This window comes from Archocentrus centrarchus, chromosome 3, assembly GCF_007364275.1.
Source record: "Archocentrus centrarchus isolate MPI-CPG fArcCen1 chromosome 3, fArcCen1, whole genome shotgun sequence".
Classification (NCBI taxonomy): domain Eukaryota; kingdom Metazoa; phylum Chordata; class Actinopteri; order Cichliformes; family Cichlidae; genus Archocentrus; species Archocentrus centrarchus.
In genome coordinates this window covers 2,396,238-2,411,381 of record NC_044348.1, presented here as the reverse complement: position 1 = coordinate 2,411,381, position 15,144 = coordinate 2,396,238, and the positions used below count along the sequence as shown (strand labels likewise).

Sequence of the window (15,144 nt, the reverse complement as noted above, 5' to 3'; positions counted from 1 at the left end):
GTGGTGTTACCTGAACTGTGGGTCTTGTGGCTCACTGAACCTGTGGAGCCTGTGCTACTGGTGCTTTTAGTCCGGGGTGATGTCACCCCCACCTGAGTGCTCATGCCTCTCCTCCAGGAGCCAGTGTGGGACACGGAGGGGGTCTTTCTTCCTGAGCCGCCTTTGTCTGACTCATCAGAAATGTCGGAGGGGTTCCGACGGCTCCACTTGGAGCCTGAGTCCATCCTGACCCCGCTGTCTGACCCGCCGTCTGGCCTCTTCACCTCGTCTCCTGACCAAGTCTGGTGTGCTGGTGAGGAGGCTGAGTGCTTCTCTGCATCCGTTACAGGCTGGAAAGACATACAAGGAATATCAGATTTAATGTTGTTGTAGAAAATGTGCCTCTAAAAAGCGATCCTTTTATGGCCAAAGCCATCATGCTGCACACCATCACTACCACCTGTGCAGCTGGTCAGAAAGCAGTTTGACAACATCAGGGCCTGAGCACACATCTCAAGTCTGGAGAAATGCGACTGATGTATTTTTTTCTGCTTTTGTTTTGCTCATGTTTTTGAGGAAGGTACTTGATTTTAAGCAAAAGAGAAGTCCTTCTCTGAATGGTTATCAATGAAATCATGTGGACTTTATTGGAAAAAAAGACACAGCTTTACCTTTTTAATAGCCTTAATCTAATGAACACAATAAATTTTAGCTACAGAAAAGGATGACATCAGCTTTTAAGCTGATTCTGCAGCTGTCCAGACAACACTACAAAAAGTCAATATAGGATTCCTTGAGGACAGATCACACACACACACACACACACACACACACACACACACACACACACACACACACACACACACACACACACACACACACACACACACACACACACACACAATTAATCTGCCGGCAGCGCTCAGAGAAAGACTCCTTTGTTTTTTCTTCTCCACCTCTACCTCTGCAGCAATAACAGACATGCGTCAGCCACAACACGCTCTCTGCGTGGCATAAACATGTGAGTCAGCTGTTAATATTCTCATCTCACCTCTCAACTTCCTGAACCCTAATGGCTCGAAATCAGTATTTAATGATTTAAGGCCAGTGTCAACACCAGCTTTAGCTTTGTGAGTTCAGAGCTCTGCGGAGGAATCCTGGGACAGAAGGTTTGGACAAATGAGGCAAAGTGGATAGAAGCTCACTCGAATCAATCAAAATTAAAAAAAAATCCAGGCCATATGTGGCCTCTCACAAATTTTCATCTGGTCCACATATTAAAAGATAGAAGATGTTAATTTTGGCCCAGCGAGTTACATGCGCTCCCTGCAAACGCCAAAGTAAACGGACGAGTACATCTCCACTGCACCTGCGAACTAACGAAGAGCACGACAAAAAGCAAAGCTCATCCTGAAGCCAGATCATTTCAACTCAGGTGGGAGACTGAGTGTGTGTTTACAGAGAGGCCTGTGCATATGTTGGCCATCAGAAAGTTTCTGTTTTCAAAGAATATAATTCTTGCTGTCATTTTGAATCCACATACCAGCAAAGATATAACGTCACAGACGGGGAACAACGGCTTCAGAAGGCTGTTAAACTCAAAAGGCGTGCAACTACAGCAGGACGGCTCTTCCAGTCCAACCAAATGGAATTAGTTTTATATTTCTGTGCAGCCAGCGTCATGACAGAAGGCAGGGTTATAGTTTACAGGTGAACCACTACACGATCAAAGGTCTTTTTTAATAAAATTTCTTCTACAGTTGCCATGTTCAGGTCACTGAAACACACAAGTTAAGACTTGTAGATGTGTGTGCAGCAAGAAAATGAAACATTCATTATTTTTAATTTCACATGAAGACGTTTGCTTTTGATAAATGTCCCCTATTACCAGCTGCTGTCAAATTAAAAACTCATGAAACATGTTAGTGTGAGGTCGCCATCTTACAGAACCATAATCAGAAAAAAGGCTCAAATTTTAGAAAAAAATTAAAGGCTTCCTGTGGACCAAACTGTGTGTCACCTTCAAAACAAGATTTTTGGAAAGAAGAAAACCGTGGGCTATGTTTTTTTTTTTACTATTACACCCTTTGGTCATATCCCGAACAGAGCATTTTATAAGCAAATCAGGAGCACGAAACTTGGTACCCAGTTTTCATGTGGGTACCAAGAAACTGTGCTGACATATTTAAGTTGGCGTAATAAATAATAAAATAATGATAAAACAAAATTCAACACCTCTGTAATGAGGAGGAGCACTAACCCCCAGGCTAGCATTCATTTAAAGGAATGCCTAGTAGAAGAAGATGAAGCAGAAGATTTTAGTAAGCTAAACAAAACTCAACCAACTCTCAAAAGCTTGCATTATTCTAAAAATCTTCCCTTGAGCATGTAGTCTCACCTGTGTGCTGAGGCCCTTGCGCTGTGCTGCGGGTGTGTTGGCGTATGAAGAGATGGAGGAGCTGGTGTTGATGTCATCTGTGTCGATGTTGTCACTGATGCCACTGCTCACAGAGCTGCTGTCATCCCAGCTGAAAACACGCATGTCAGAATAGAGAGAAATGCTCATTTTAGTGCTCTTTAAACGCGCTTCCACAGTGAAGAGGATGAGGCTCTTTCCTCTTTGAAGAGGAAGACGGCAGAGCCTGGAGACACAGGACTGAGGTGTGATGCTTCTTATCCTGTAAATACAACACTGCTCACCATCAGTGTGATTCTTAAAAGTAATTATTCTCTCTCCTTTCCCCATTTTCACATTTCTTTTTTAGGCACAGATGCATGCTGTATGTTGTTACACAACCCTTCTGTTAAATTTCTGTTAAATGGAAACAAACTTTCAGAACTGCCTTGTGATTTATATTCATTGAAATTGAATTGACTTCAATGTGGGTACACACACACAAACAGGCTGAATGGGGTTGTCTATCATATGAACAAAGGCACAATGGAGGGGTGACATCATGGTGTGCTTGTGTGTGTCTGAACTGTTCAAACAGACCCATCTGAACAGGATATTTGTAAATATGTGTGTGTGTGTGTGTGTGTGTGTGTGTGCTCCTTAGAGTCTGTGGGGGACAGGAAGCCCAGCCAGTTGGCAAACATCACTCTGAAAGGACCAGAGGGAGGCAAATGGTGATGGCCGGTGCAGGGCTGGCTGCCCCAGAACACACACACACACACACACACACACACACACACACACACACACACACACACACACACACACACGCACACACACACACACACACACACATCTGAACTGTCACTTGCATTTTTAAGACTCATCAAGGACACACTCCTGCCTCAGCATATTGAGCATTTCAGTTCCAAATGCTCTGCTCCTGCTGATATTTTATTGACTTATTGATCAATAAATCAGTTATTACCCTAATATATTTTATTTCTAAACTGAAGTAAATCCTCACAGGTGTGAACCAGACAACTTAATCAGTTAATCCATTTGTAAACTAAGGCTGTATATCATCGGAAACAACAGCCTATTTTTGGATTTCTTTGAGGAAAATGAAAGTTTTCCCACAGCGTTCCTCAACAAAATGAACAAAACCCTTCAATTCCACAATGGTGTCTGAAAACAAGCATCAGCACAAGAGTTTTGTTTCACTTTAATCAGGGTATAGGTCTGACTGAGCCTCCAGAGAAAACGTTCAGTAGCCCAAAGTTTATATTCTAACTACTCCCGTTCCTTATTCGGCTTGCAGGTTTGATTTTTATACAACAGTGCTGCTCAGTGGCTAACTTGGAAATCCGCATGAACACACATAATTATGGCCTTTAAAAAAAAAAAAAAAACTAAACAAAAACAAATCATTTTCTGTGGCAAAACTCCCAGATTCAGACTGCCACCAAAACCTAATCAGCTGTTTCTTGGCAGACTTTAAACCAAATACATCTGCTGCTTTTTGAGCGACCTTTGCTCAACAACCTAACAAACAGAGACAGACGGGAAAACACAACTTCCTTCTGGGATCACCGGTAGAACAAATCAACCAGAAGCAGAGGGGAGGCAGTGGCTTTCAGAGTTGAAAGCATCCGTAAAGCAAACGAGCTGTGAGGTGCGGAGAGATTTAGAGTGACCGCAACCGGTTCAGTGCATCCATCCTGCCACAGGGGAAATTCCCACACACACAAATGCAAAAAAAAAAAAAAAAAAGGGGGGGGGGGGGGGGGGGAATAAAGATAATACATGTAACCCGCAAGGATCTCAACCCTCTGAACAAATCAAAGTTTTCATTGTTAAAAGGAGAAATGTTCTTTTGCACATTTGTGCGCACGCATACACATGAACACACACAGGTATCTACCTGGTCAGGGTGCCTGGGTTGCTGTGGAAAGCAGAGCGCTTCGGAAAACTGCCAGGCTGGACAGAGAGCTTCATGACTCCATGCCGCTGAGAGAGTTCACACAGCCAAATATCTGTCCCATTCCCTCTCTGTCTGTCTCGCTCTCTCACTCTGAGCTTCCTCAGTGTCTCTCGCTCCCTCTCTCGCCCTGGCAAACTTCCTAGATTGAGCTCCTTTGTCACTCGTTGCGCTGATGCTTCATCCCTCCAGCAGTCTTAGTCTCTCTCTGGACTAACACAGAGAGAAACGGGTGGGGTGGGGGGGGGGGAGACCTGCCCTATTGCTCGTAACATGAGCTTCCCCCGGGATTGTTAACCACTTCACTGCTGCAGCTGCACCACTAAAAGTGCAGACTGAAACACACCCCAAGCCCTAAATAAGCCACTTCAGCCTTGCAAGAATCAAGAGGCAGCAAAAGTCAAAGCTGCATGATCACAGACAAAGTCTCTGAAACTACAGGACAATCCTTATCCCACTGCTGCTTTTTTGTGTCTTTCCCAGCTATGGCTTATGCGTGCGCGCGCGCGTGTGTGTGTGCGTGTGTGTGTGCAAGACTGCAATTTCCCAGACAGATCCACCCTGACCAGCTGACAAGCCAGTGCTAATTAGAGATCAGGCCAAGCGGCGTGGCTCAGCCCACAGCCTCCCGCTGGCAAAGCAACCTGCCAGTTAACAACCACTGAGCCCTTTACAGCCAATCACGGGAGACAGAGACGGGGGGAAGCGGTGCCAAACACAGGCCAATGAGGTCGGCATCTAATAGATCATCACACTGAGGGGAAGATGTGATGCACTCCTACCTCTTCCAGTTTACCCAAATCACAAAATTAGACATTTTCCTCTCTTAACTTTTTACAGGATCTAGTCATGCAGAAAATTTGGGGATTTTTAGATTTCTTCCTCTACAATAATATAACAGGAGCAAGCGGGATTTTATGTCTGCTTCTCATAGCAATGAAAAATGAATGGAAAACTGACTCTTTACATCTAGTGCCATACACAGTTAAACTGTGTGTGCAAGTTTGTCATTCATCAGGATGACATAAGGCTTTTCTCTCTCACTGGCTGACAAGGCTAAGAGGCCTGTAAACCAGTCAAACAGGACAGTAGTGCAGAGAGAAAGTGACCTAAATCAAGACATTCCAGAGAGAAACCTCGCCTCTAACCAGGTCCCTTTAGAAAACTTACTGCTTTCCCAAAGGGGTCAGAGTTCAGAGGCCAAACCTCCAAAATTCCTTAAAGAGAACAGTAGAGCGGGGGAGGCAAGAGGGCCAATGAAAAAATAGGGCTCCTGCTTGGGTCGGCCAATAAAAGTGTTTGAAAGTGTCCTGAGAAAAAGGCAGTGGTTGTGTTTGTTTTAACTTTTCTTGTGTGTGTCCCCTGGGACTGTGGTGGGTTGGTCTTGCTGGTCGGCCCTGCTGTACCGTACCCCCCCCCCGAAAAGCCCAGTCTGACTCTGGCACATGCACACAGGATCTGTGCCGCAGAAATGTACACACAGACATGCGGCCACAACAGAGCTGTGAAGCAGAAGTAAGGGGATTTCCTGCGTTTGAGGGGTGACTACTGGTCCTCACGCTGCAGCTGTATCGTATAACCCCAAATCTCTGCTCTGTCTACACAGACAGACAAATGGGAGAGGAAGAGGGAGAGTCTCTGACTTCCAGCCCTCAGGGTTTGAGGGACACAGATAAGAGCGTGGGCAACTTGACAGGTGAGTTCTGTGGAAGCATCAGGACATTTTCATTCTGAGAGAATATATTGATTAAATAATCCTATTTATATCTTCATCTTGTGCTATGGTGTAAGGGTAGTCGCCAAAGCATTTCACTGCTAGTTGTACCTTGTATGACTATGCATGTGACAAATAAGCTTTGATTTGAGGAGCCCATGTCTAGCCTCTACCCCAGACATTTCAGCACCATCCTAACTGCGCAAAACAATTTACTCCTATCAGTAAATGCTACACCATGGAGAACACAGCGCTCACAGGGAAAACACAAAATTACTGGTGTCCATTTTCACTGGAATAATTGATATAATATAAAAAATACAAATTTTCCTAGACAGAAACTATGAATAAGTTAGTAATTTGTACAAAAGCTATACAACAACAAACCACATAAAAATGAAGAAAACATCACATATTGATCAAATCATATTTATATAATATGTTGATTTCAACCACATACATACATAAATATAAAGAAGATTCATAATCAGGCTGCTTGTAGTGGAAAATAGAAAGATAAAATATATATATAAAAAAAGGAATATATAACAGAAGATGTTTTCCCAGATTCTGGAAAACTGTTTGGCCAGCTTTAATGTGTGACACAGAAACATTACGTTGCCTCACCACAGCACTCATACCTGCAAGGTGCTCACTGTCTTTCTAAAACACATTATTATGTTATTATGAGAAAAAGGTGCAAATCTGCAAATAGACAATAAATCTGAATACACTTAAAGCTTCTAAACAAATTAAAAAAGAAAGTGATAGCAGTGAGGACTATGTGGGAATAGTGTGAAGTTGAAGGAGGTGGAGAACGGGGCACTGGGACCCGGCACATTCCGGGCTGGAGCCCAGGAGTCCTGCGGTACGAAAATGACACAGCTGTCCCTGCAGGAAAGGACAGGACTGGACTGGACAGCACACTGAGGAATGTCTCTCTCACGCGCCCTCTTTTTTTTCTCTCTGGCTCTCTCTTCTGTGTCTAGTCCTATTGTCCTCTGTCCTGGGAAAACATTTGCTATCTCTACTCAGAGAATTTATCAAAGCATTTAGATCCCTCCGGCTGTCACTCTTTCACTTAGATTTCCTTTGACTCCTCTCTCTCTCTTTCTATTTGATGTGTAAACACAGACTCGGATCCACAGTAAAAACACAACAAACTTTTCTCACATGTGACACGCATCACTAAACTCACGCACACGACTGCGCCATGCTGCATCTGCTCACGCAGCAAAAAGCAAAATTTAAAAGACTACTGTGACAAACTTGGAATTCCTCATGTGAGCACACACACACAAAACACTCCAACTAACCTATTGTCACATCAATGCTAGAATGAAACTCAAAGCTGCGACCCGGGATCGCTGGGATCCAAATAAAAGAAATAACAGCTACAACATAAAAACAGCCTTTTCCTAGAATCTGCCCTTTTTAATACTCATCTGGTTTGAAACCTTTCAAAGTGTCCCCAGATGACAGCTGAAAATCCACTTCAAGAAAACAAAGCATTTTCAGCAGTATCCTCTTTTACTGTTGAGCCATTTGCTTCTTCCTCCCACTTCTCTATTTTTTAACAGATGCTCTCAGTTCAGCATCTCCAACTCAACTATGAGTCACACAGTGCAAACTGACTAACATACAACTGCTGGTATAAAACAACTAAAACTAAAACTAAAAAAAAAACAGTACTGTTTAACATTATGTACCAGTTGTATGTCTGCAGACCTGAAACAGACTTCTGTCCCCAGAGCTTTTCCTGGAGCTCACATGGTGAAACGCGGATAATCAGCTTAATGCTTTAAAGCTGCAACCTGCACGAACCCCACTCCCTGACTCCCCATGTGCATCCAAGCTAACATGGAAAATATAAGTCAGGGAAGGTATGGAGAGTTAAAACTTACCCTGTGTTGATGATTCCAAAAACTGATCATTGTAGATCAGTTAAGGCTCCTCTGATCTGCATTCTACATCTACTATTTTGCCCCCCAGCCTGGGTCAGATTCCATGTTGGACCAGAGACATGGGAACGTCTCTTCTTCGTTTTCCTTAAAAAAAAAAAAAAAACCAAACTGCTGGACTTCTGGCTGTGGCTCATATACTGGCTGTGGCAACAACTTTTGCCCCATACCAAGCTTTTTTTCCCCTTCTACGGGTCATTTGCACATTCATAGATTTCAGCTGAGTAATAAAGCAAAGAATCTGAACACAACAGAAAAAATAAAAGCAGGTTTTTAAAAAGTACCATTACAAAAAAACGTGGATATGAGGAATAGAGGAGTGCAGCTGTTAGAGCTGCCATCTCTGACAAAGAGAGAACACTTAAATGTACCTGAGGAACAGCCCCGCCCTCTTTAGTGTGAGTGTGACTAAACGGTAGGTGTTTGGTGGTCTACTGATGCAGTATCCATGGCAACAGAAACATCATTTCTCTTAAGACTCTGTCTCTGTTGGTTTCCTTCTTCTCATAATATGTTACTCTTCCCCATCGATTGACCTCAGCTGGATCAATTTCACCTCCTGACACAACATAAAAATTAAGGGTGTGAACTACAGTAACTGTCGAGATCCAAATGACTAAAACAGAGATTTTTTTTTTTTGGCATGTAGGTGGAAGAGGATCTTGTGCCAGATGCAGTATGTGCGTGGGAGTATCATAGTTGACCTCACATCTTGAATCAAACAGCTACAGATTCAGACAGCTCCCAGGAGCCTCACAGTGCCTGATCTGCATGGCTTCAGCAGCACACACTCCACTGGGACACAGCAGAGCACTGTTTTTAGCATGAATGTAGCTGGGAGGAAGTTATAGCATTTATTGAGTGGAGTCAAAGGCTATGTGAGAGTCTGGATATCTGCAGGAAAATATATGGCTGGCTATTGTGTGTGTGTGTGTGTGTGTGTGTAGGAGGTAATATGCATGCATGTCGCATACATACATACATATCACAGGGCCAACACAGAGAGACTATTCGCACTCACATTCACACCTAGGGGCAATTTAGAATCACTAATTAACCCAATCTCACTAACTGCATGTCTTTGCACTGTGGCTTGCTTAATTCCAAATATAATATTTTACATAACAGCAAAAAAAAAAAAAAAAAAGAATTGTACAAAATCTACTGACAATTATAGATGATTAAGGTGAAGTAATTTTTTCCCTAATGTCACCAATCCTGATAATCTAGCACTGCTGCAACCTGCACCCTTTTGCTATCACTAAACAAGCCCTTCTGATAATCTAGACTGGAGCTGAGGGCCAACATACACACAAACACACAAAAACTATGGAGGTTATTGCTGACTAAGTCATAGACAGCAGCTGTGTTCAGCAGTGACAGGCTGATGATTGCAACAAGCAGGACCAAGCAGGGACAGTATGGACTATGACCAGATGCAGCTGTGTGTCTCTAATTAGTATTCAAATATACTCCTGGTTCCAGGGAGTACTGCTCATGAAGGAAGGGTGAAAACTGCAATTATTTTAGTGAAAACCTGGAAACCACCCTCACACATTCACTAAACCAGGGAGAGTGGGTGGAGGTGGGGGTTGCAGAGGACAGACGGAGAGATAGACAGGTAAAGGGTGAGACACATGGCGTGCCAGGTGTTGGTAGCTGAGGAGTAGAGCTTATAAAGGTAGGGTGAAGCTCTTTCTTCTCCCACCTCAGGCCAACAGGGAACCTGCTCAAGTCTAGACAGGACAGATAACATATTGGGGCTCGGGGCATGTTCTAAACAACTTCAGTTCTGATGCAGGTGGGACTGAAGCCCCGTGAGAGAAACTGGAAATCAGCAAAGGTGCTTCCAGTGAACACAGAGACACCGATTTTCTGTGCTTCTGACAACGAAAATCATCAAAGATCACTTGAGTATTATCAACAGCTATAGTATCTATAGTACATAGTATGTTTCCACATGACAAAGTCATTTGAAAATTTATCATAATAATGTCAATACTGAATCAAACAAGACTTCTATAGTGACAGCACAGTGCTTGTTCTGTATTACTCCTGCAATCGACTGGTGACATATCCGGGGTGTGCCCCGCTTCTCACCCTATTAGAGCAGGAATGAGCTCCAGCCCTGCAACCCTGAACCGAACGAGTGATTCACAGGAGCAACCACTGAGCAGGTAGTCCATTCGGACAGAAAACACAATAGTAATATTTAACAAAAAGGCTGGGATAGAGATGCCAAGAGACTGCACAATGGCTTAACAGGAGAAGGGACTTTACAGCTCTGGCAAGTTATCACAGTAGACTTACACAATTCACGCTGCAGAGTGATGTTCCAGGAATGTGGGAATTTGCCAATCCAGAGCATCACATTGGTCTGTACTAACAACTGAACCAACCTTCCTGCCTTAATGATCCCTACTGAAGCATTACTTCAATAATTATGGAGTATTTACAGAGTCTCTGTATTCTAACAAAGATCTGAATATCCTGAGAGGAAAACAAAGGTGATAAGTTTATTTAGGTTTACGTGTGCTGCAGTTTTTAACACTAAGGGAATGCAAAGCACTTTCCCAAGGAAATAAATCTATAATAGAAAGACAATGAAAGATAATGGATTGCAAAGCAGCTTTTGAAATGAGTGTAACGCTGTTTTCACTCTAAGAGGAATCACATGAAGCCTATAAAACACACCCAGAGGCTACAAAAAATACTTTATTCCTGCTGCTTATTTTAGCTTGTGACCACAACATCTTTGCCATTGGCATAGTCTGTACTGTAAATTATATTTCATCACATGACACAACTCTATTTGCTTTTCCCTCTCAGTAACTGTATATATATCTCACATACACATCTTTTGCACGCTTTGGAAGTGCACCAAGTCTCTCGTGTTGAGTTAAAACATTTGAGGTCAAGGAAGGACACTTTGACAACGATGCCGAGTGTCCTTTATGTGATCTGACCCGGGCGTGAAACAGCAGTTGTACTTGGAAGTACATCTGTGCAGATACCAACAAGATCCTAAAATCCTACATCATTAAGAGGATTCTTTAACCACTCTGCCCCCACATTATGCCGATTCATGTGGAGGCATCTCAGACTAAGTAATGTGTGGTGCTCCTTTGTTTCTGCTTTTTGTCACGTTCTCATTAGGCATAGAGTAATGATACCTTCAGCGCCTGTGTGTAAGAATCAGGGGGGGGGCTCCTCTCTATAACACTGCTACAGCATTGTCACACCACAAAGACCTCGGCCCTTTGTCTGCTTTAACAAAGAGAAGCCAAAGCAGAAGACAGGCCATTATGGATCGCTTCCTCTTTCTCCGGCCACAGAGATAAATGACAGGGATAAGCATGATCTCTCTCACACAGACACACACACACACACACACACACACACACACACACACACACAGACACACACACACACACACACACACACACACACACAAAATTTTCTAGCCTCTATTGTCTTTGTCTATACACTCAGCCTTGTAGGTCCTGTTGTCCCATGACTCATTTTGTTCCCATGTGCTGCTTTGCATGCATCTGACAGTTGGTCAAACTAGTTATTGCACTTCCAACAGTCACAACACTCACAACACAACTGATGCTCTCGTAATTACGTTGAATTGGTTTCCCCTCATCGTCTGAACATGCGGTTCAATACTGTGTTTTCCAGCATCCTTCACTTCTCATTAGCCCAAGTTTGGCCTGATCTGGAGAGTTTTAGTGCAAAGGCCTAAAGACCTCTGGAACGCTCTCAACTGTGAACCTCAATCCTTTGAAGTTTGTGACCTCCTCGTCCTGGGGTCACAAGGATTTTGCCCCAGTGCCACAGTAACACTAGACACCTACCCCCACCCCCCAACTTCCTCAGGGGGGCTCGGCTGCATTGGAAACCAGAAGATGCAAAAACAGCAAACTGCAGCAGGTTTATAGACAGGCCGCACACCCAGAAAGCAAATATAAATGAACATACCTCAGAGATCAGACCTTCAGCTAAGACACTCACAAATAAACTGTAGGAAGCACATGCGCAGCTCTCTTCCACCAGCCCAAAAAGACACTGTTAACCCTCCTCTTGTGACTTAAATTGGCTTCATCTTATACAAGGGAAAAAAACCAGTCACCCTGCAGCTCCACTAGATTCCGTTTATTATGCTAATGTATTTTATCTGCTGCTTCCCCAACTCTCCTAATTAATCTCAAAGTAAAAGCAGTCAGCACAATCATCAGACATTCCTTTAGGGGTGAGGAGGTGTGGCTGGGAGGAGCAGAGTCCCCTCATCTCTTCCTGAAAAACCACCACCTGCCTTTCTCTCTAATCTTATGAACCTAAAAATCAAGATGGAAACATTACAGTTTAAAATCAAATAAGAAAAAAAAAAGGGAAATTCCCTGACTTTTATCATTTTAATTGCTTTTAGGTTTCTTCTCCTCGCTGCACTCTAATCAAAAGTACTTAGAAGAGAAAAATAAGAGGTGAGAGGAGAGATGGAGTTCTGCATGTAAAGAGAGAAGGAGGAGGATGATAGGGAGGCCACAGATGAAAGGTAAGGAGAAGGAAAGTTTGTTTTAAGCCCCACCTGAGGGCTGGAGCAGTTTAATGTGAAGAACGGTGTGTGTGTGTGTGTGTGTGTGTGTGTGTGTGTGTGTGTGTGTGTGTGTGTGTGTGTGTGTGTGTGTGTGTGCAGGGTAAAAGGTAGCAAGGGGGCAAAGGTCAAAAGTCTGGCAGACAGGAAATTGGCCACACCTGAGGATTTATGGATAAAGACTACTTGAAGTGCTCAAAGCAGCACGTCTGTCCACATAACACATCCACTCAAGATTCAAGTCATTAAAAAGCTTTTGTTTGAAATTTTAAACATTACTAGTTCTGAAGCATCTACTTAATAAGAGATCACAGGTTGACAGATGGCCGCCTCTTGGGTGAGGTGTTCCGGGCATGTCCCACCGGGAGGAGGCCCCGTGGTAGACCCAGGACACGCTGGAGAGATTATATCTCTCGGCTGGCCTGGGAATGCCTTGGGGTCCCCCCAGATGAACTGGAGGAGGTGGCTGGGGAGAGGGAAGCCTGAGCTTCTCTGCTTAGGCTCCTGCCCCCGCGACCCGGCCCCGGATAAGCGGAAGAGAATGGATGGATGGATGGATGGTTGACAGATGGATACATATGAGGAGACCAGAGACAAGAGACACGTACTCACCTTAATCTTTTGTCTCTGAAGGAGACCAATCACCTGTCCTGGGCTATAGAAGTCCTTTGTCACACTCAATTTATCCCTTATTCTCACAACCACCTTCATCCATTCTGTAGTTCATCTTCATCACAGGCTTATTCCCTTCCCCCTAACCTATTTCTCTTTTTTTCCCACCACCCCCATCACTATCTGGTAACACGGTTGAGTTCAGCTCAGCCTTCATTCATTTCCTTCTGTCAACTTGCCAGGAATTGAAATCCTTCCCCGGCTCTGTGACAGGACAAAGACGGCAACGTCTCACCAAATTACACGCGCTGAAACGAGACGCTTCAGAAAGTCCCGCGGATATAAAAATATTTGACTGATCTTCTCGTTTTACTACATGTTGTGACCCACACATCCTGATATAACAGAAGTGTTCAGGATGAGTTCACATACATCAGCAGTGTGGTGTCCACAAAGTTCGATGCATCCTATCCTGTGTAGTGGTACAAGTATAATCAAAGGGAGGCTGTTAATGTCTCCTAAGACAAATACACCCTAAACTGTGCATTATTCCATGTGTGTTTATTTAATGCAATCAGTTAAAATAAGATATTTTCTTGTTGACACTTTTCCACCAGAAGTATTTCCACTTCCTATTCAGTCGTCCACTGAAACGCATTTGAAGAAAAAGAAACTAGTCCACCTTAACTAGTACTTAATCAGGGATTGATAATTATGTATGCTTTATGCCTCAAGTGTAAACATACCTTGTTTAACCCATGGTCAAGAAATTTCACAATTTCATTCATGAGCATTGTTTTTTTCCACACCTTAGAATGACCTGATAGAATAATGTCCCAGAACAAAACAATACCCCCACACCACACCATCACCTGCAGAATGATACGTTCACATTTTCTGCACTGACAGCAGGAAATAGAGCAAAAACCAACCACAAGACATGTTTAAAAAGTCACTGGCTAGCTATCGTTATGTGTCTTTCATTTGGACAAACAGATCGAGCTCAGTGCATTCAATAGCAGCTGTATAAAGGCCTCCTGAGAAATGCAGGTTGTAGACTGCAAGCTCAGTTAAATGGTGAGCTGCAACAGTGCATCAAAATAAATTCTCCTCAAATGAAATGGGTCGTTTCAGAAGAAGCAGGTGACATTTTAAGATATTTCAGACCTACCTGTCAGCATCTCCCTGTCCGGATGACGCATTTCGATGGAGCGTCTCTCGAACAGCAGCCATGCTGTCGGGAAGGCGGTTAAGGCGCCGAGTGTAAAGACCCAAACCTCCATCAGTCATGTAGCTGCAAAGCACAACCAAAATGTATTAGAAAAAAAGCAACATAAAGCAGTTCTGAGATGTAACAATCACAGGGCTCAAATCGCTTTGTTTTAGACAGCGGGCTGAATTAACAGTCACTTGTCTTCTTGCTGGAGCTGCTTTTGTTATAGATGTCTTACTGAGCAGGAACCCACAGCCATATAGTTTTCTGGCTGAGGCAAAGCACTCATCAATCAGGGTTAAATGAAGCAAAAGGATCCCACATCAACACTGGAGGCAGCAAACTAACTAAAGAGATGTTTCTCTCATGTGGCCAGTGTTAGACAACAGTGGCCTTTAGAAGAGGGGACTGCTCAGTAGACAGTTTGTGCTTTATGTCTACAGGAAACACACTGCAATTCATCACCAATACAGAATCTATCAGTGCTTCAGGCTAGAATATTATGATTGAGTAATTAAGCATTAAAAGTAGCTAAAAATACTTGTACTGTATTTATAAGTGTAGGCTAAGTAGGGCGTTCACTTTGTTTCATAATGGAAAATTATGTTTGAAGGGACTCAGTTTATTGCTTGTTGGCCTCTGAGGCTGAGTTAGCAGCAGTTACAGCCTGTGGCTAATGCTGAGGCTATGAA

At 43.4% G+C, this 15,144-nt stretch overlaps 1 protein-coding gene across 1 annotated transcript in view; it reads right to left on the bottom strand.

Moving 5' to 3' along the window:
• The window catches only part of nav2a (neuron navigator 2a), a 76,114-nt gene that overhangs the window by 28,966 nt on the left and 32,004 nt on the right, over nt 1-15,144 (bottom strand). The window contains exons 11-13 of the mRNA XM_030759013.1: nt 14,411-14,533; nt 2,378-2,507; nt 11-329 (exon numbers count right to left, since the gene is read on the bottom strand). Of these exons, the coding sequence (XP_030614873.1) occupies nt 11-329; nt 2,378-2,507; nt 14,411-14,533 (572 nt within the window). The remainder of the gene's footprint in view (nt 1-10; nt 330-2,377; nt 2,508-14,410; nt 14,534-15,144) is intronic.